The following is a 19,997-nucleotide window of genomic DNA, read 5'->3' as shown; positions in this document are numbered from 1 at the left end:
CGGGAATAAATGCTTCCAATCAATACAACCCAAATAGGAAAAGCATCCGATCGCATGCGTCTCCTCTGTTTAGTCCTGTGAATATAAGATTCCTGCTGAGAACCGAGTCAGTGTGTTTTTATATGTGCAATGAGTGTAATAATGGTGAGGTACATTTTTGGGTTGGTGAATATGTAACAACTTATTTTTTGTGTTCATATACTTAGTAATTGCTTTTAACACAGACGCTTGCTTTTTTCTTTACGTCCATATTTTCCCTCTGTACCTGCTTTGAGCGAGCACCTTATGTTATCCATTCAGCTGCTGAATGACTCGGTCCGCATTCGCCTCTTTGTGAAGGATCCCCAGCCTTTGTTCGAACTTGTGTGCATGGCGAGAAAAGGGAGCCACAAAAGCCACCTGAATGTGGTGCCTTTCCCAGGCCATTTGGGATAGGGCCATCTGGGATGGAGTGCGCCTGTTTTTCCAGAAACACAGTTTACATAAATGCAATATAGTTTACTGTAAAACACATTATAGACTAAGTGATAAATTATGAACATCCCAAATATCAAATTGATAATCTTTGCATTCAGCTGAGCTGAAATAAAGTAATTTAAAAGTCTCAGATCTTTAAGCTCACCCCCAAAAAACTCACAATCAATAAATGTAGCCTGGAGGAAAATCAATACCTTAATGCTGTTTTGTGCACATAGAGCCGCATAAAGCACAACTTTTTGGATCAGCTGTCGTGTGATACTGGGATTAGGCTCTTGGTGAGTTGATCCGAGGACCAATATTTGGATTTTTCTGTGACTACGGGGAATGTGCGGGATTCAATGGATGCTATACGTATCTTTAAAGGCACAATGTGAATCAAATTGTCTTTAAATACCTTCTTTTTTTTGCAATCAAATCTGCAAATTAGGGACAGTGATGAACAGCCATGCTCCAACCTTAACGTAATTACTTGCGTTCCCCTTTACCCGTCATCTTATAATCACACTCTCTATCCATAACACACACGCTCCCTATGACACTCATCCACGTTTGTCTTGCTAATAAGCCTTTATTAGCAAGCCATAGTGGCCTCTAACTGGGAAATAAAAAGCTTTTTATTACTTTCACCTACTGGTGGAAATGGAGCAATTTAGGCCTCGACTAACGAAACAAGCAGGGTAACAAAAGTGCCTGGTGTTTTGAACTTTAGCGTTCATTAGCTCGGTACCCCAATTGTACCCTAATATTTGTATGGTAAAAATGTAGCAAAAAATCACATCCATACCACTTTCTACAACTTTAAAGTTAGCATCTTTGATTTAGCCATAAGGGCCAATACATGATATTTCAATTTTTTTATCGGTCACCCACTTTTCATTATATTAAAGGTCAGATGTCACATACATAGCAAAATACTCATTTTGTTTTTGTGTAACTCAAAAAAAGTATAAAATATAAGTATGGCAATACATAAAGAATACATATACTGACCCCGTCAACTTAATGTTTTTGCTTCCTTTGCCATCCAAAACATTTCGTTTTTAAAAAAATCTAATTGCCACAACCAAGGTTTTATGGTCCATCTCTTATTCTCTCTCTATGTGTGTGTGCAGTCTTTATTTTTTCATCTCCCCCCACCCCCATCGCAGATAGCCAGACTGGGCCGTGTTTGCTAGGACGATTCTTCTGCCGTCTCAGTTAGTCGTTAGTGGTTAATTGAGCGCTAGGAGCCAAGACACGAGGAGGCCATCTGTTTGCCAGAGTGGAACATCTTGTGGCACTCGGCTCGGCACTGGGCCACCGTGCCTCAGCCCTGAATGGTGCAATATTAATAGATCTGACCAACATGGGAAGGGACAAGGAACAAGAAAATCTTGAGGAGTACAATAAAAGTCAATGGGAAAAGTTGAAAGACGTCTGGTAGCTGCCAGGGAAAGATATGAAAAGATATAAGCAGCATCCAAAGTTAGCATTCTTTGCCAACGGCGAGAAAACGTAGTAGCTAAAAATGTTGAGTACAAGCCACAATACCTTACTTAAATTTTTTTTTTTATTTATTATATGAATCCTATGCATTTATCTTATTTATCCTATGCATATTGGTGACACAGCATTTAATGTGTCTCATTTTGGAGGCTTATTTTGCAAAATTGTATCTGATGTCACCGCATTCGGTAATTCTGAGAAAAATCGTAAAAATCTTTGAGATGAAATCCTAGATAAAATTTTAAGATTTTATTTTAACTAATTATCTCAGATCTAGATTTGATCATAAAATCCTAGTTAAAAAATGTAAGACAAGCTAATGATAAATTAGAAAGTTCGGAAATGTTTTGTATGTCTTCAATTTAAATAGCTTTGAGTTGGGGTGCAACTAACGTTTTTATAATCGATTAATAATCTGCCGATTATTATTATTTTTAAATATTTTTAGATTAATCGACAAATGCATCAGTTGTTTTAAATGAATAAATCAGTGTGCTCAAGTTTTTGCACCCCAATATCTTCAGTACTTGAGTACAGGCAGTGTAGATTGCATGTAGTGTAGCAAATACATTTTTCAAAATAGCAGATAAACTGTACTTCATGTAAATGATAAGTAGCTTGTCATCATTATTAATTTCCACAAACATTATTATTAGACTTGTTTGGCAGTTATGAGGTTAGATGCTCTTAACGCAACTTAGCTAAGTTTATGCATACGGTATTTATAAATATTGAAGGGGTTATAAAACATCTGGCAGTAATTTAAATCCTTAACCAACGCTTGGAGAAACGTAAACAGCAATACATCATGTTTGCTTGGGTCAGACATTGCATTTCAAGAATAGGACAGGGTGTAGATTAGGTATCGTGGGCCGAGATATCAAGTGCACGTATCTCAAAATACACCACATATCAGTTTTGTTCAAATATTTCATGGCTCCATGCATAAGTTAGTCTTAAATAAAGCTTTCTGTTTCTGCCACTGCATGAAGGTCAGAAGGTCTCCGCATCTTCACTGCCACTCAAAGCCACGTACCGCAGTCCCTCGTGACTGTCGGTCTCTCGTGAATGTCTGAGACATATCACAGTTCCCCTGACTCGCGGCCCTCCGCACCGTCGTGGGCGAGCGTCCCCCTCAAAGTGTTAATTTGCTAGCGTTCCTTCAGAGGAGGCGTCTTAATTAGGTTTGTAAGATTCATGCCTAATTTAGTTATTATGTGAAGGATGAATGAGCTAATGAATGCAACAGGAGCCTCACGGCGATCTCCACCCGCCCGCATTATGTGTGACTTTTCTGCTTATGAATTAATTGTTTGCACTTAACCTTGCACTCGTTTGTTTAAATGTTGGAAATAGACAGAGTGTTTTTAACAATATTTTTTGGAAGAGCTCTTCTTGCACGCAGCAGTTATTTCGTGTTTATCTTGGCGTGAAATGAGAGGCGTGCTGAAATTAGCCACTTCTCGTTCAATTAGCGTGAATGTGTTTTGGGGAAGAAATTAAGTTGTTTGAAATGTCATAACTTTATGTACTGAGCAGGAGGTCCCGCAAGGGCCAGTACGAGGGCAACTGGACTTTTCTTAAAAAAAAAAATGTTTTCTTAGTGTTTATTGTGGTTGTTCTTGCTTTTGGCCATGTCATAAAGAATATTTGAGCTAAAGTACAGCAAATTTGAACATGGGATGTAGCCAAAGATGGTAATGCAAGTCTGCATAATACTGACAGACCTTAACAGTACATGGTAATATATATTATTGAACGAAAGGTAGTTCCAGTCCTTGAATCTGACTGGGTAATATACAGTATGACCAGAACTGGGTTTTTTTCTGCATACTCACCATTGAAATGATACTTCAAAAAAGTTGATTGATAAATTCATTTATTTAGAGCACATGTCAGGTCTCAGTTCAACATTTCATGTCTGTCAACTTGCTTTGTGTTACACACTTCTACCTTCTTGTTACTCCAATAATGAGCAGTAGTTTCTTAATCTAACACGTTGAATTATTAGCATGGATGCATTTTTTTAATTAGCAATAACAGACCATAAATCTGTGATGTAAGAAAGTAGTTTTCGGATACTCCTTGGTTTAATATTATTGTTTTACATACTTTGCATTGTTCTTCAAACATTGCACTTGCAAATCGTGTCATTATGGCCTTAACACATGTGATACTGTTTTATTAAATAAAGCATAATCGATGTTGCTGTGTATGCAGGGTTGGTTTAGCCCAGGTCAGGTGTTTGTTCTGGATGAGTACTGCGCTCGGTACGGGGTGAGGGGCTGCCATCGTCACATCTGCTACCTGAAAGACTTGATGGATTTCTCAGATAACAACGCTCTGGTGGACCCCACCCTCCTACACTACAGCTACGCCTTCTGCGCATCGCACGTCCACGGAAACAGGTAAGATTAGGAAAAAGTCAATGACGCTCTGAAAGCCATCAATTTTATTTGGACAAAATTTTGATTCAGTGTGGAATTATGAATTTTATATTAAATTAATTTAGGATTTTGGTGTAATTTTAGATTGAACTTTGGAGAACTTAAAGTCGAACCATTACATAGTTTTCATTTTATAGGAGGCCTTAAAGGGATAGTTCACCTAAAAATCTAAATTGTGTCATAATTTTCTTACTCTCATGTTGTTAAAAACACAAAGGAAGATGTGAATAGTTTGGTTCCAAATCGCAATAAATCCATTTTGACTAATTTCAGTAAAAACGTGTTTTCTATACCAAGAAAGTGGCAAGATGAAAAACACTATTTTCTGTTACAAACTTTCACATAGCATCTTTAGGTTATAAAAAACATGAAGAAATTCAAATCCATAATTTGATTTTCAAAGATTTATTATAAAAATTGATAATTTTTTCCACAAAATGCAATAAATCCAAGTTTTTTTTTCAAAATTTTATAAATCTATTGAATCAATATATAAATGTGCATTCATCTTTGCAATGTTATATTCATTTAGTTGACTAGTGGTATACACTGATTAAAAAAATAAACATTAATGGCATTAATCAAAACACTTTGTCATATTAAGAACGCTGTCATCGCATCTGTTATACTTGGGACGTCGTCGCTGAACATTTTTTGACAGCGATCAGCTGTAAAATGTTTAGGTCCTGCTCAATTTTCGTTGACTTTGAGTAAAGTAATGAAAAGTTTTTCATAAGATCCGCTGGGGTCAATGTGTTAGCATGACAGAAGCTTGATGCTGTCAGGAGAACAAGCAACAGCCGACATTTTTCCGGCTTAAGTTTTTTCCCCTTCACAGAAAACCATCACAGGTTTATCAATGCCATCGAAGTATTATTTTGTTTTTGTTTATTTGTTGATCACGACGTAGATGAGGAAAACTGATTCCATGTATTCAACACACCGCCATTGTTGTTTACAATGCGTGGAATAGTGCGCTGTGATTTGTTGAGCAGATTTATTGCATTGTGCAGAATTTACTTTTTAATACTAACCTGATACAATACTGATTTTGGCGGTAACTTATAAAAAAAGGCGTTTATCGCATTTTGGAACCAAACTCTTTATATTTTGAGGAATATTTGTAACCAAATCGTTTATGAGCCCCATTCACTTTTATAGTGTTCTTTTTTCCTACTATGGAAGTGAATGGGGCTCATGATCTTCGTTCGTTTTCATCAGAACAAAGACATTTGTTTGTATCAACATGAAAGTTAGAAAATGATTACAGAATAAAAAATGTTTGGGTGAACTATCTCTTTAATATTGATATTTTTGAATTAGACATAAATACATGGGATACATGTATTACAATACAATAGATGGGATAATAATAGCAATAATAACAATGCCCAATTTAAGACACATATCTGTTGACTAAAGTAGATACGTTTTATTAAAGGCAGTTATTTGATTAGAAAAAAAATTCCCATCTTATTCTAAAAAAAAAAATGTGTTACTCATATAAGCAAGTACTTGAACAATGCACTATTGTACTTTTAAAGCAGCAGTCTTTCATGGAGGTTGTGCATTTTTAAATCTTTCATGTTAAGTGTTTGAAATCAAGGTTTTTATTTGTGTCAAACAAATGAAGCCCCACATGTTTGATAGATTACAAAAAGAGAAGAAAAAAACTCTTTGTGCGAGCATAATGGGTGGTCACACAAAAGGAAGTAAAAAACAGAAGAAATGCTTGAATCACTGGGGAGACGCAGCTCAGCGTGGCAGCCATGTTCCAGCATCAGTCATAGAGAGTGTGAGTGAATGCTTGGTAAATTAATTAATGGCTCCCCGTTATCACAAAATCCAAAGCAATTAAACCCTAAATTCACCAGCCGCCAGTGCTTCTTTTTTTTTAAGTTAGTAATTTATCTTTGACTTTTTTCTTATCCATGATATTTTTGACAATCCCTAAAAAAAACAGTGGAATGATCAGGGTTTGAGCTTTTCCTGTTCACTTGTTGGCGAAGTCCTTTGTGTTCAGCCTGTACGCTGTGCTATTGAAAGGCGTTCATTTTCCACTTACCTCGAATCACCCGGCAATTGACTTGCTTCATGTTAAATACACACGGATGTGCTCCGTCTCTTTGATGGCCAATTTAGTCAATTAGGAAGAGTAATGATTAGCCTCTCCAGCTAATCACTAGTTACAAATGAGAGAAATTGGCATGAGTAGCTTTTTATGGGTGAAGGTTTTATTTGAATAATGACTGCTCGGAGAAACAGAGCCCATAGACTGTGCATGGGAATATATATATATAGTGGATGATATTCAAGAAGTCAAAGAATAAAAAGTAAATAATAAGTCTAAAGTGCAAATGCACTTGGGGTCCTGTAACTCAGCTCGTAGAGCATTGCATTAGCAGAGCAAAAAGTCACGGGTTTGATTCTCAGTGAACACACATACTGATAAAATGTATAGCTTGAGTGCACTGTAAGTCGCTTTAAATAAAAGCATCTGCCAAATGCATAAATATCCAAATATGTAACAGCTTCTAGTTGTTAAAAATGCCCTTAAATCACCTGAATTTAAACTATTGTAGAAAACTCAAGGCTTTCTTTCATATTCTCCAGGTTAGCAAGAAAATTACAACCGCTCAAGCACTGGATACGATGACCTTGACTTCAGCCTTTAGATAAGATGAGAGCATTTGCTCATTGATAAACCTCAACTGATCTCATGTCAGTCAATAAGAGCTCAACAATTGGCTTTGTTCACTGCGATTTGCAGTATAAAACTTGAAAAGGAAATGCAGTATGTGGAAATATATACAGTATATATGTATGCACATATTTGAATATGAATATTTGTTCATATATGAAAATGTATACATACACATCCAGATCTATTTTCTGAAAAATATAGAATTTTCAAAGCAAGATTACTAAACATTTTAATAGTACAACCCCAGCTGGGAAAGCCCATTATAAGAAACGCTTAACTTCCCAGTGTTGTCCGGCTATGTGTAATACAAATGTGTTTATTAATTAATTGAAGTAGGTAGGTCTGTCTTAAAGGAAAACACCACCATTTTTCAATATTTTACTATGTTCACTTCTTACCTCAACTTAGATGAATTAATACATGCATATCTTTTTTCAATACATGCACTTTTAATCTTTGAATGTGATAGCATTTAGCCTAGCCCCATTCATTCCTATGGCTCCAACAGGGGCATCATGAACCAATTTTTTTAAGGGGGCACAGTGTGCACAGCTCACAGAAGTTTGTGCATACGCAGACATCAAATGAAATATTTTATAGAGCTTTCAGTCTTTTCCATGGCACCTACATTTCTAGCAATCTGAGCGCCTTCATGCAAAAACCTCCAAAATAAAAGTGTTGACTAACTTTTATATCAATCGGAATAATGACATATTGGCATCATATTTACATCTGAATAGGCATGTTTTGTTTATTAACAATTTGTTTAATGACTTGTATCATTAATGCATTTTGCACAACAACTGCATTATCCTTTAAAATTAATGTACATTTAAATCCATAAAGTATATAAACAACGAAAATGACAAAAGCTATGTAATTGATTTTAATGTTCAATAATGATTTTAAAAAATATGTTTAGATAAAATTATTAGAGGAACGTATTTTTGCATTAAAATTTACCTCATGAGCATGTGTGATTCAGCATCCTCGTGAACTCTGGCGAACTTTGGCATTGTACCAAGAAGATGAATCTAGAAATCTCTACTAATTTTACGTCGAGATGGTCACATTTTAAACCATAAATTTTCTACACAGAGGAGGTTAACTGCACATTACCATACTGGGGTTTGGAAATGGTGTAAGCTTTTCATACACATTTTAATTCCTCAAATGCAGCAGCAACAGCAAGTTGTGAGCGTGCTCAGATGCTGGCGGCTGCGCTGACTGCAGTGCCTACCGCCAGAATTGTAATGTAACATGATCAAAACACTATCAAAACGCCAAAAATCTTTGAAAAGTGACAAGGATGCAGCACAAAATTGATAATATTGTGCATATTACACAGATTAAAAGAAAGTAACAGATTGACGCTTCTTTGATTTTGAGGTTGCATGCAAAATCCATTTGGCTAAAAAAAAACGAGGGGGCACATGCCCCTCAGTTTGAATGGGCATGACTTAGTGGCTTGTAAATTCATCCCTGTTTGGATCCTAAGGAATGAACGGGGCTAGGCTAAATGCTAACAGATTCACGGCGCTGTACAAAGATTAAGTGCACGCATTGAAAAAAGATAGGTATGTATTAATTTGTCTAAGTTGAGGTAAGAACCTAGTAAAATATTGAAAAACTGTGGTGTTTTCCTTTAAAAGATATGTTTTTACTTTCATATCCATGTTGTCTCCCAATCTGACAGTGTCTTTTATATAAATCCCTGCTGATATTAAGTGATGGTGGTACGGCTTATGAGCAGTGAAGGGTGTGTTAAACCGCAACTTCCTCAACGACATGTTTGTCAGCGACGACACCCTCACGGCACGTTTCATTCTTCATCGTCTACCTTTGAATGACAGATGCACCCTGGGCTCGACAAGGCAATAGACATATAAGCTAGTTTGTGGGAGGACAGGAGGACAGGTGCGGGTTTGTGTGCTTATAGTCGGGACAGTAATCACAATCTAACCTCTTTCTCACCTGTCAGTCTCGCTCCAACCCCTCTCTTTCTCTCGCGTGTCCATCATGCTTGGCTGCCCCATGTGACAAGAGTATTTACCAGCCTGCACGCTCAGTTACTCAAAACTGTAAGCATGACATACATCCAAGGTGTCATCACTTCTATCTTGCCCATGTGGTCTTGATATGATCGGATAGGTACCAACCCCATCTGTCATTGAAGATGGCGACTGTAGCATTTGAGGTTATCGAACAGGTTGGCACAGCTAGAGTTTCCCAAGTCTCCCGTCGCTGGTTAACCCTTGTTGACTGGCTGTGGGTGGGATCAGGGTTTCACTCCTCTCAAATGCCTTCGCTTCAATAGGGACAGACAATATGTCAGCCCCCCAATAGGACAGTACACCTTATAAGTGTTTCAGGGATTGTTGGTTGTCGGTCCCAGAATCAATTACGGAAATTGTTTGCGTTCACAAAGAAGACACACTGGAAATTTTCTGGGATCAACTCAATGGGTGTCCACATTTAGTTTCTCTTCAACTCAAGTATGAAAAATAATAGTGATACTGTGCAATGCCTTAATAAGCAAAACTAACAGTGCTGTGTTACGTACGGTGGAGTTGGATGTGTTTCAAGATTTGAAGGATTTGTTGAACATTAGGCAAGCCACTGGGAGGATTTGTGAATTGTGAGAGACCTAATTATCGACTGAAGCTGTAAGGCTCATGTAGTCCTCGGTTCGACGATGTACTGGTAGCCAAGCTTGAACTACAGTACAAGTGAGGATATACTGTTAACCAGAGTGATTTCCCCGTTGTGCTAACAGTTCAATTCCCATGCCTCTTGTTAACAGCAGTTTAAACTAAGAGGACTTCTTTTACAATTAATGAGCCTACGCAGTACTACAGACAAAGGCAAAGAGATTAAAGGGTCGATGTTGAGTTTATACACTCCTTAGCCTTTACTATAATGCAGAATAGAGATTTTTTTTAGAGATTTCTCTCTCTTACCCCCGACTTGTTCACACACACACACACACACATCTTCTGGCACTTTTCACACCCCCTCATTGTGTCCTCTTGGGATAAGCTGGTTCTTGTCGAAAAGAAAAGACGGATTTCATTTAACGGCGAGAGGGATTTGAAGGACAAGTTGCCTTTACCTCTGCATGTGAAGGAAAAAGCTTTCTCTTCACTGCTAATCTGTGCTATTCAACATGTTTGGAGGGTTTGGATAGCAGGACACAACGCCCTCCAACTTAACTGCCCATTGTTGACGGCTTACAACCAAAGTTTGAAATGATTACTTTAGAAGTGTAATTGTGTAATGCTTAATTGGTAGACATATGCTGGCTACACTTTATTGTGTAGTTTATATGTGTGTATTCTGTAGGTTTCTGAAGCAGCTATATGGTGATTTTACTTTAGTTTAAAGTAACATGTTGTTATGCTATTTATGTTTTTTTGTAGTCTTTTTTTGTTTTAGTTTTTCTTTTTTCTATTGTTTTCAACTCTTTCCCCTCCAGCGTTTTTAAAAAGTTGCCAGCCAGCGCCAGCATTTTTCATGATTTTTACAAAAGTTGAATGCCTTCCAGAAAATTTTCTTTTTAAAATATATAAAGAAACAATATATCAAATGAAAGAACAGACCCTCTGCTTTCAATAAAAAAACCTGTTTCATCCTACCTTCATTAGTTCTCTTTTTATTACCTCTCAAATATGGGTAGGTTTCTTCAAAAACACCCATTTTTGAGTAAAATTAAATTTTTGTGAAGGACTTTTAATAGAGATCAGATGCAGAGCGATCTTTAAAACATACACGGAGTTCTTTCTCTTTCACATGATGCGCTACTTCCGGGTTGTATAAGTTGCGTCATTGGCAGGTGAGCGTTTTCTCGTTATCTCGTCAATGGCGGCGAAAGAGTTAAATAAACTTTTAAGCTGTTTGTGAAATTATTCCCAGATACCTTAATTAATGTGATTTTTTAAATGTTTGTAGTTTTTATATAATTCTTTTATTTAGTTTAGTTTCTTTTTTTACTTTTTTTTCAACTTTGTGGTTTGTTACATTTTTACTTTCTTGTATGAGCCTAATGCTGCATTCACACCAGCCGCGGTAGAAGCGTCAAGGGCGAGTGATTTCAATGTTAAGTCAATGTGAAGACACGTTGACGCACGTCTGGAGGTCTCGCTCCGAGAATGAGGCGTTTATATAGACCGATTCTGCCTCATTTGCGCATCTAGAGGGTTGCCGCGACAAACGCGCGAGTTGAACATTTTTAACTTTGGCAGAAAAACACGCCGTGGTAACCAATCAGGAGCTTGCTCTAGTAGTGACGTGATTTCCAGAAGCCTATGGAAGGCCCTCGCATGACGCGAATTTCCGCATGAATGTCTCGATAACTAGAATTTCTCACGCGCCTGTCACGCACAAATGAAGCGAGTAAACTCAAAATGTTCAAGCGGCAAACTAGACGCGGTAGACGCGATTTTGATGCCTCAAGCCCGGCTGGTGTAAACCCACGGTAATGCAGTTTGCTAAAAATATTTAGATATTCTTAGAGGCCATTTACACGGCTGCATTTTCATCTGTAAACAAGAATGTTTTTATCTGGTTTGTCTGTTTGTTTACATGACAGCGGGTCCTGGAAATGCTAACTTTTAATGAACGGTTTTAAAGTGCAAGCTTTTGAAAACGGCGCACTTTTATTTCTGTGTTTTTTTTACAAAGTACCATTGCCATCTACTGGCCTAGTACGTGTAATACGGCGTTAGAATTATATCTGTTAAAGAGGACATGTCATGAAAATCAGACTTTTTCCATGGTTAAGTGGTATAATTGGGTCCCCAGTGCTTCTATTAACCTAGAAAATGTGAAAATATCAAACCAGTAACTTAGTTTTGGTAAACCATTCTCTAAAGGCATGTGAAAAAATAGGTCATTGAAATTTGGCTCCCCTTGTGATGTCAGAAGGGTGATCAGTGTTTCCATTTCATCGGCTCATTTGCATCTATATGGTATTTTGAGCTAAAACTTCACATATGTATATACTCTGGAGACACCCAAAGATTTATTTTACATTTTAAAAAAGTATTGTGAAATGTTAAAACCTTTTAAAACTTATCTTTGAGCATCATAATAGCATATGTGACAGTTTTACCTGTTACAGTAATTTTTCATGCTTTAAAACAACTTTAATATAATTCTATACCTTTGCCTCATTTAGTATATGCAGACCTATGAATATGCAAATTAAAAAATAAATTCATATACATATTATACAGTAAGTGAAGTGTTAAAAATGAAGCTTTCAGTATTATATCAGATATGAGTGCATTACATATTCTATAAATTATATTAGTTTGAACTACTTGTACAGATTACATTAACAGGAAATGTTTTCCCCCAGCAATTAATGTTAAAAACTCTAGTCACATAACAAATAATTGAGTTAGATTTTTTTGTAATTGTAATTTTATGGAACACGATGGAACATTTCTTTGTTTCCCAGAATGCTTTACTTTAACCGAGTATTTAAAATGGTTGACAAACAATTTTCCAAAGTTACTTTCCTAACACTGAATGTAGGCTATGTGAGATTCTTTCTGTTTTGTGACTGTGGAGTTTCTTTGAATTGTCATGAATTTAATTCCACTTCCTGTCATTCAAATTCAACTTCCTGTAGGGAGGAGTGAATTCAAATTCCAATTCATGAATTGAATGGAGGCCAATTCTGAAATCCTGAATTGTGCACACGCCTGAAGCGCTGATGTTAACAGTTTACAGAACTCACCCTGCATGTGTGAGCAGCACAGAAGCAGAGCTGAAGCAGCTGTTCTGCAATCAGTTCAGCACAGCATAAATGATGAATTTGCACATGGCCTATCTTTAAAACACCACATAGACTATAAAATAGATTTTCCCCACAGTGGGACTATAAAATAGATCTTTCTGCAAGCTTTGTCAAAAAGTTTTAAAAAACGCAAAATTGTGTAAACATAGCCTTGGATGTGTAAGGTTTCTGATTGTTGTCGACCCTTCAGTAAGAGCATTGTTCTCTTGAATATTTGGGAAAAAACGAACTATTTTTTTTTTAAATACTTCAAGAGGTTTTAAGCACTCCATTCAAGGGCAGTCATGAAGAATGAACAGGTGCTGTGAAAAATGAAATGCAAATCATAATGTTTCCTCGCTGTTTTGGCAGGCCGGATGGTATGGGCACAGTTACAGAGCAGGAGAAGGAGGAGTTTGAGGAGATCAGGAGCAGATTGTTGACTTTGTTGGAGAAGCAGATCACACATTTCAGGTGAGTAAAGCTCACACATCTGCCAGCCTGCTCTGTTTCTGTCTTTAATTAGTATTATTCTGCATAACATACTTAATTCATATAAAGATTACTGGTGTGTAAAAAGTGGTACAACTCTTTTCAATGATAGTTGAATCCCATGTCTGTTCTGACAACAACAATGCTAAATACTGTATAAAATGTTAAAGGGACACTCCACTTTTTTATGCTCATTTTCCAGCTCCCCTGGAGTTGAGCATTTGATTTTTGCTGTTTTGCAATCCATTCGGCCGATCTCCGGGTCTTGCAGTTCCACTTTTAGCATAGCTTAGCATAATTCATTGAATCTGATTAGACCATTAGCATCACGCTCAAATGACCAAAGAGTTTCAATATTTTTCATATGATATTATGCGCTGCACAAAAATAGTAACTTTCAATTGTAGAGGACTATTTTCAGGCACTGTGTAATATCATTGCGCCTCCTGCAGCCATGTTACGGCAGCAAAGTCCTTGATTATTACGCCAGAATGAGAGTATAGTTCATAGCCATGTTTGCTTAGAAAATCGCAACTTTTAATTTTCCATCAGTCTTAGTACACGATGTAACTACAGTAGAGTCAAGTTTTATATAGGAAAAATATTGAAACTCTTTGGTTATTTTTGAGCGCGATGCCAAATGGTCTAATTAGATTCAACTGATTATGCTAAGCTATGCTAAAAGAGGTAGGGCCAGACCCAGAGATCGGCTGAATAGATTCCAAAACGGTAAAAATCAAATGTTTATGAATTCAAAGTTTGTGAATCTGGGGGAAATAATTCAAGGCCCTGGGAAGTTTTTGAAAATATACACACATAGATACAGATCATTGAAAGTGCTTGAATCTATTTTATGCAAGAAAAATCCTTATTATTCCCTGTGTAGTGTAGGATAATATCATAAAATTCTAGACTTTTTAAGCAGACGTGCTAAACTGTTCCCTTTAAATGCTTATATCTTCTGTATGCAAGTGTTGATTCATACCAAAATGCTTTTTTGCATAGTTGTGTTTGACACATGAAAACATCTTGGGTTACGTATGTAACTGTTTTTCCCTGAGAAGGGAACGAGACGCTGCGTCTTCCTTGCCATACTTCCTGCATCCCTGTAACGTCATCTTTGGCAATATTTCAGATAGCGATATACTTCCTGGCTCCCCCGTCACCCTGTCTTTATCGTTAAGTCTCACCATTGGTTGATTTTGATGTACACATTCAGACGCACTTACCCGTGGAGGCGTCCCCAAAGTGTCACCGCAGTGACGCAGCACGAGTTCCCTCAAAAGGGAACTGTAACAATGTATCATAATACGTAATCTCTCACTTGAAATGTGTCCCCACATTTAGTCCTTGAATTTGAGGGTATTACACCTGGAAAGTCCTTAAAAGGTCTTAACTAAGTTGTGGGAACCCTGTGTAATGCTTTTTGGATAAAAGCGTCTGCCTAATGCATAAATGTAATGCTTGAAAACTGTAATAGTAATGTGTAACCATTTCAACATTCACAACACATCCTCCTCACGGTTCCTCGTTTTGAGGTGACCCCTCGCCAGACCCCCTGCAGCGCTCTGGATCCACCAGTAAAGAGAGTCTTGCGGTTACAGCGGTCCCTAATAACCAGTTAAAACCACTAAAACAAAAGCTAAAAAACAAATGTCTAGGATTATGCAAATAGATACCAGCCAGAAGCAAGGCCGATGTGGGGTGTGTCAGGGATTAAGAGTAGTTCCCAACCCAAGCTTATTAAAGCTTGTTGAGTCACTTGGTAAGTGTGCCTCTTGCCCCGCACGCATGAAAAGGGGACGAGGGCTTTTCTGGGGACATTCTCACACCTGTGGCGTGAGGCCTCCACAAGAACCACTTCGCTTTGCGTTCATTCATTTCGTCCGGCATTGTCCGTACGCGAGCTGACACCTGTCCCTACTCGACAGCCTTTGGAAAACATCTCTATTTAAAAGATGTAATTATTGTCCCATGATAGCTCCCTCTTCAGCTTGTGCTCAGAGTTTCCTTAGACTTTTTTTATCTAAGCCTCCAGTTAATTACTATTCGAGTTTGTTTAGTTGCTTGTCTCTTTGCCTGTAGGTACTGTTTCCCCTTTGGGAGACCGGAGGGGGCCCTTAAAGCCACGTTGTCTCTTCTAGAAAGGGTGAGTGTCTGCCCATTAACTGTGCATGCCTGGCACTCCAAATGCTTACTGAAAAATCAAGTCTTTGGGACTATACATTTGCGAAAAATGCATTTTATGCTCTTTGCTGGATTTACTCACAAATTGTATTTCTTTATTTACCCTCATGTTATTTTAACACCTTATGTGGAACACAAATATGATTCAATATTTCAGAATGTCTATGGTGCCCTTTTGCAGACAACATAAATAAATGGTTCAAGCTCCAAAATTGACAAAAAGCGAATCCTTACTACTACTTGGTCTCAATCTATTCAATAGCTTTGTGTGAGATGTACATTTTAGCTCAGTTTTTAAAGCGCTAACAACACCAAGGTCATGATTTAGTCAAGAATCCTAGTGCATACGTGCAAACTGTAGGTTACTTTGGATAAAAGCTTCTGTCAAATGCATGAATGTAAATTCTGAGCATTGCACACATTTGCACTAAATTAAATGTCAAGATACAATAGGCGGTGAGGTTCTGAAGTAAAACTTTAAAAAGCATGTAGCATGATGAATGAGTATTTTAACCTACTTTTCCTCAGGTTCTTATGAAAGACATAACCACAGCCGTCCCACCGGAAGAGATGCAGAAGATCGTTCAGACGTGCCTGGAAAAAGCCGCTCTCATCAATTACCAGCAGTTGACTGACTACGCCCAGATCGAAGGTTTCACACAAAATACATTTGATTACTGCTGTTAGATATGTTTTGAAGGAATGAGAGGGAAGAGAAGATATGTTTTGAGTGAACATAATGTCATGTATGGTGTCAGGAGACAGCAGCCAGGCATCACCAGAGAAGAAGTTGGAAGACATGATCAGACTAGGAGAGCTGTGCATGGAGGTGTTACAACAGAACGATGAGCATCACTCTGAGGTATGACCTGCTTCACTTTAACTGTATGACTTAACTTACAGTGAGGAAAATAAGTATGTTCTCCCATTTAGAAATCATGAAGGGATCTGAAATTGTCATCTAGGGCTGTCGCGGTAACCGCATTACCGCATGACCGCGCTACTGACAAGCCCAACCGCATGGAAAAAAGCAACCGCAACAACCGCGCCTTTCACGTTAAATTCATGATGCCGCCTTGTTTTTCACGTCATGCAGTACATGTATAATAAAGGCCAAATAGATTGTCAAGAGTTAAGAGAGTAGGCCAATTTGTTTTTCGTAAATTTCAATAAAAAAGTAATACTTCATATTTCGTTAAATCATACAGTGAATGTGTGAAAAAGTAAAACTGAGATGACAGAATAACTGTGGCGTCGTCTCCCTCTAGATGCCGTTTTAAAGATTAAAAGTACTTTAATATAACTGATCAACCCAAATAACGCCAAAATATAACTGGTTGCTTACCAGCATTAAAACCTCATAAAAAAGACCTTTATACGTTTTTCCTTTGTGCATCTGCAGCGTCCGCTCCGTGGATGCAGCCAATATAATGCGCAACCCTCGGTGGCTTTTGTGAACTGACTGACTGCACACTTGACTTTCACATTTAAATATCCAAGTTTTTCATCAACAGTATCTGCGTGAAACATTCTAAACATTGATGATCATCTGCCGACTCGACTGTTTCATCACATCCTCTATACATGGAGAGTCAGCTTTATTAACGGCTTTTCCTTAGCTCCGCGTGAGCTAAACGTTTCCGCTTTTTGCTTTTTTACATATAATTCTACATATTTTCAACAAAGAAAGACACAGGATACAATATAAGTTATTATAGATAGCATTTAAGCTTGTTCTGAAATGATGACAAATCTGTGTGACTAAATATGACCTCTCCAGCTTAATTTAGCCAAAATAATGATACATTCGTTTTCATACTTTATACAGGTTATAATATAATTTATCTACTAATATATTATTAAAAATGCCCTAAATTATTATGCATTGCCTTCTGTATTGCATTCGTTTTGTACATTTACAGGTGCAATTTTAATTTCTTTAAGACACTGCTGTGTTCTGTATTTGCCGATGCTCTGTTAATTTGCGCTTAACAAGCCTAAATTATGTTCTTCAATTTATTTTTGTTTTCTCAAAAATATATTTAACTGTAGTATAGCTTGTGTTAATCTTTTTTTTATAAGGGGAAATGCATGTAGCCTACCCTTCATCTATGAGTTGACCTCATTGTTCTGGATTTAAAAAATAATTTTATTTTAGTAAATGAAGGCGGTAAAACCGCATATCGCGCTGGTGAGCCACGCAAAATCACCTCAAGGGAAATTCCTTCACCCCGACAGCCCTATTGTCATCATAGGTGCATGTCCACTGTCAGAGACATAATATAAAAAAAATCCAGAAACCACAATGTATGATTTTTTTTAACTATTTATTTGTATGATACAGCTGCAAATAAGTATTTGAACACCTGTCTATCAGCTAGAATTCTGACCCTCAAAGACCTGTTAGTCTGCCTTTAAAATGTCCACCTCCACTCCATTTATTATCCTAAATTAGATGCCCCTGTTTGAGGTCGGTAGCTGCATAAAGACACCTGTCCACCCCATACAATCAGTAAGAATCCAACTACTAACATGGCCAAGACCAAAGAGCTGTCCAAAAATTGTACACCTCCACAAGGCTCAAAGGGGATACAGGGAAATTGCCAAGCAGCTTGGTGAAAAAAGGTCCACTGTTGGAGCAATCATTAGAAAATGGAAGAAGCTAAACATGACTGTCAATCTCCCTCGGACTGGGGCTCCATGCAAGATCTCACCTCGTGGGGTCTCAATGATCCTAATGCTGTGTTTACACCAGCCGTCATAGAGGCGGAAAGCGCGGGTGATTTGAATATTAAGTCAATGCAAAGACGCTATTAGGCATCCTGCGGCGTAGTAGGTGCGGCACGAATGGGGCGTTCCCACATTCCGCGTGAATTGACCGTTGCAGCGGGAAATGCACGAGTTGAAAAATCTGAACATCGGCGGATTTCCACGCCATGTTAACCAATCAGGACCTTGCTATAGTAGTGATGTGATTACAGGAAGCGAGCAGAATCTCAGCAGAGTCGCAGAAGCCCCTCCCATGACGTGAATTTTCACGTGAATGTCTCGAATGACTAGAATTTCACGCGCCAATGAAGCAAGTAAACTCAAATGTTCAAGCGTCCAACTACGCGCAAATTTGCCGCCTCTACCGCAGCTGGTGTAAACGCAGCATAAGAAAGGTGAGAAATCAGCCCAGAACTACACGGGAAGAGCTGGCCAATGACCTCAAAAGAGCTGGGACCACCATTTCTAAGGTTACTGTTGGTAATACACTAAGACGTCATGGTTTGAAATCATACATGGCACAAAAGGTTCCCCTACTTAAACCAGCAAATGTCCAGGCCAGTCTCAAGTTTGCCAATGACCATTTAGATGATCCAGAGGAGTCATGGGAAAAAGTAATGTGGTCAGATGAGACCAAAATAGAACTTTTTGGTCATAATTCCACTAAACGTGTTTGGAGGAAGAAGAATGATGAGTACCATCCCAAGAACACCATCCCTACTGTGAAGCATGAGGGTGGTAGCATCATCCTTTGGGGGCACATGGGACAGGGCGACTGCATTGTATTAAAGAGAGGATGACCGGGCCATGTATTGCGAGATTTTGGGAAGCAGCCTCTTTCCCTCTGTTAGAGCATTGAAGATGGGTCTATGCTGGGTCTTCCAACATGACAATGACCCGAAGCACACAGCCAGGATAACCAAGGAGTGGCTCTGGAAGAAGCATATCAAGGTTCTGGGGTGGTCTAGCCAGTCTCCAGACCTAAACCCAATAGAGAATCATTGGACGGAGCTCAAACTCGGGTTTCTGGCCTGTCGCTGAGAAACACGGACTGATCTAGAGAAGATGGGCCAAAATTCATGGAAAAACCCATGAATGAATATCTTGCTGAAACCTAGTATTCAGCCAATAAGCCTTCTCCTATAAAAAAAAAACAGGAACTCAAGAATCCGTCTGACTGATGCAAAAATGTATGGCTGTGGATCTTTCGGTCTGTTTTAAAAATGTATGGATCTGTCTGTCTGTTATATAACGGTATGGATGTCTTTGTATATCTGTTGAAAATGGATAGATCTCCCTGTCTGTCAGTCATAGTATTTATGGATGTGGATCAGTCTGTCTGGTATAAATATGAATGGATATGGATCTGTCTGTTATCAAAATGTATGTATGTTGATGGATCTGTCTGTCTTTTATAAATATGGATAGACATGGATCTGTCTATCTGTTATAAACATGGATAATGTGGATCTGTCTATCTGTTACAAAAATGGATGGATGTGGATTTCTCTGTCTGTCTGTTATAAAAGTGTATAGATATGGATCTGTCTGTCAGTTTTCTATAAATATGGATGGATATGGATCTGTCTGTCTGTGATAAAATGGATGGATGTTGATTAATCTGTCTTTCTATTATAAAAATGTATGGATG

General features: G+C 38.0%; 1 protein-coding gene across 11 annotated transcripts in view; it reads left to right on the top strand.

Moving 5' to 3' along the window:
- Positions 1-19,997, top strand: part of cadps2 (Ca++-dependent secretion activator 2) — a 150,093-nt gene that overhangs the window by 99,479 nt on the left and 30,617 nt on the right. For 9 of the 11 annotated variants that reach the window (XM_073868784.1, XM_073868782.1, XM_073868781.1 and 6 more), the window contains exons 13-17: positions 4,186-4,373; positions 13,271-13,372; positions 15,476-15,539; positions 16,106-16,229; positions 16,336-16,439. In XM_073868784.1, the coding sequence (XP_073724885.1) occupies positions 4,186-4,373; positions 13,271-13,372; positions 15,476-15,539; positions 16,106-16,229; positions 16,336-16,439 (582 nt within the window). The remainder of the gene's footprint in view (positions 1-4,185; positions 4,374-13,270; positions 13,373-15,475; positions 15,540-16,105; positions 16,230-16,335; positions 16,440-19,997) is intronic. The other 2 variants (XM_073868780.1, XM_073868788.1) reach the window with 1 other exon arrangement.

Source organism: Misgurnus anguillicaudatus, chromosome 6 (genome assembly GCF_027580225.2).
Source record: "Misgurnus anguillicaudatus chromosome 6, ASM2758022v2, whole genome shotgun sequence".
NCBI classification, from domain to species: Eukaryota; Metazoa; Chordata; class Actinopteri; order Cypriniformes; family Cobitidae; genus Misgurnus; species Misgurnus anguillicaudatus.
Note: the sequence above shows the minus strand (reverse complement) of the source record. Positions and strands in the feature narration are given on the sequence as shown.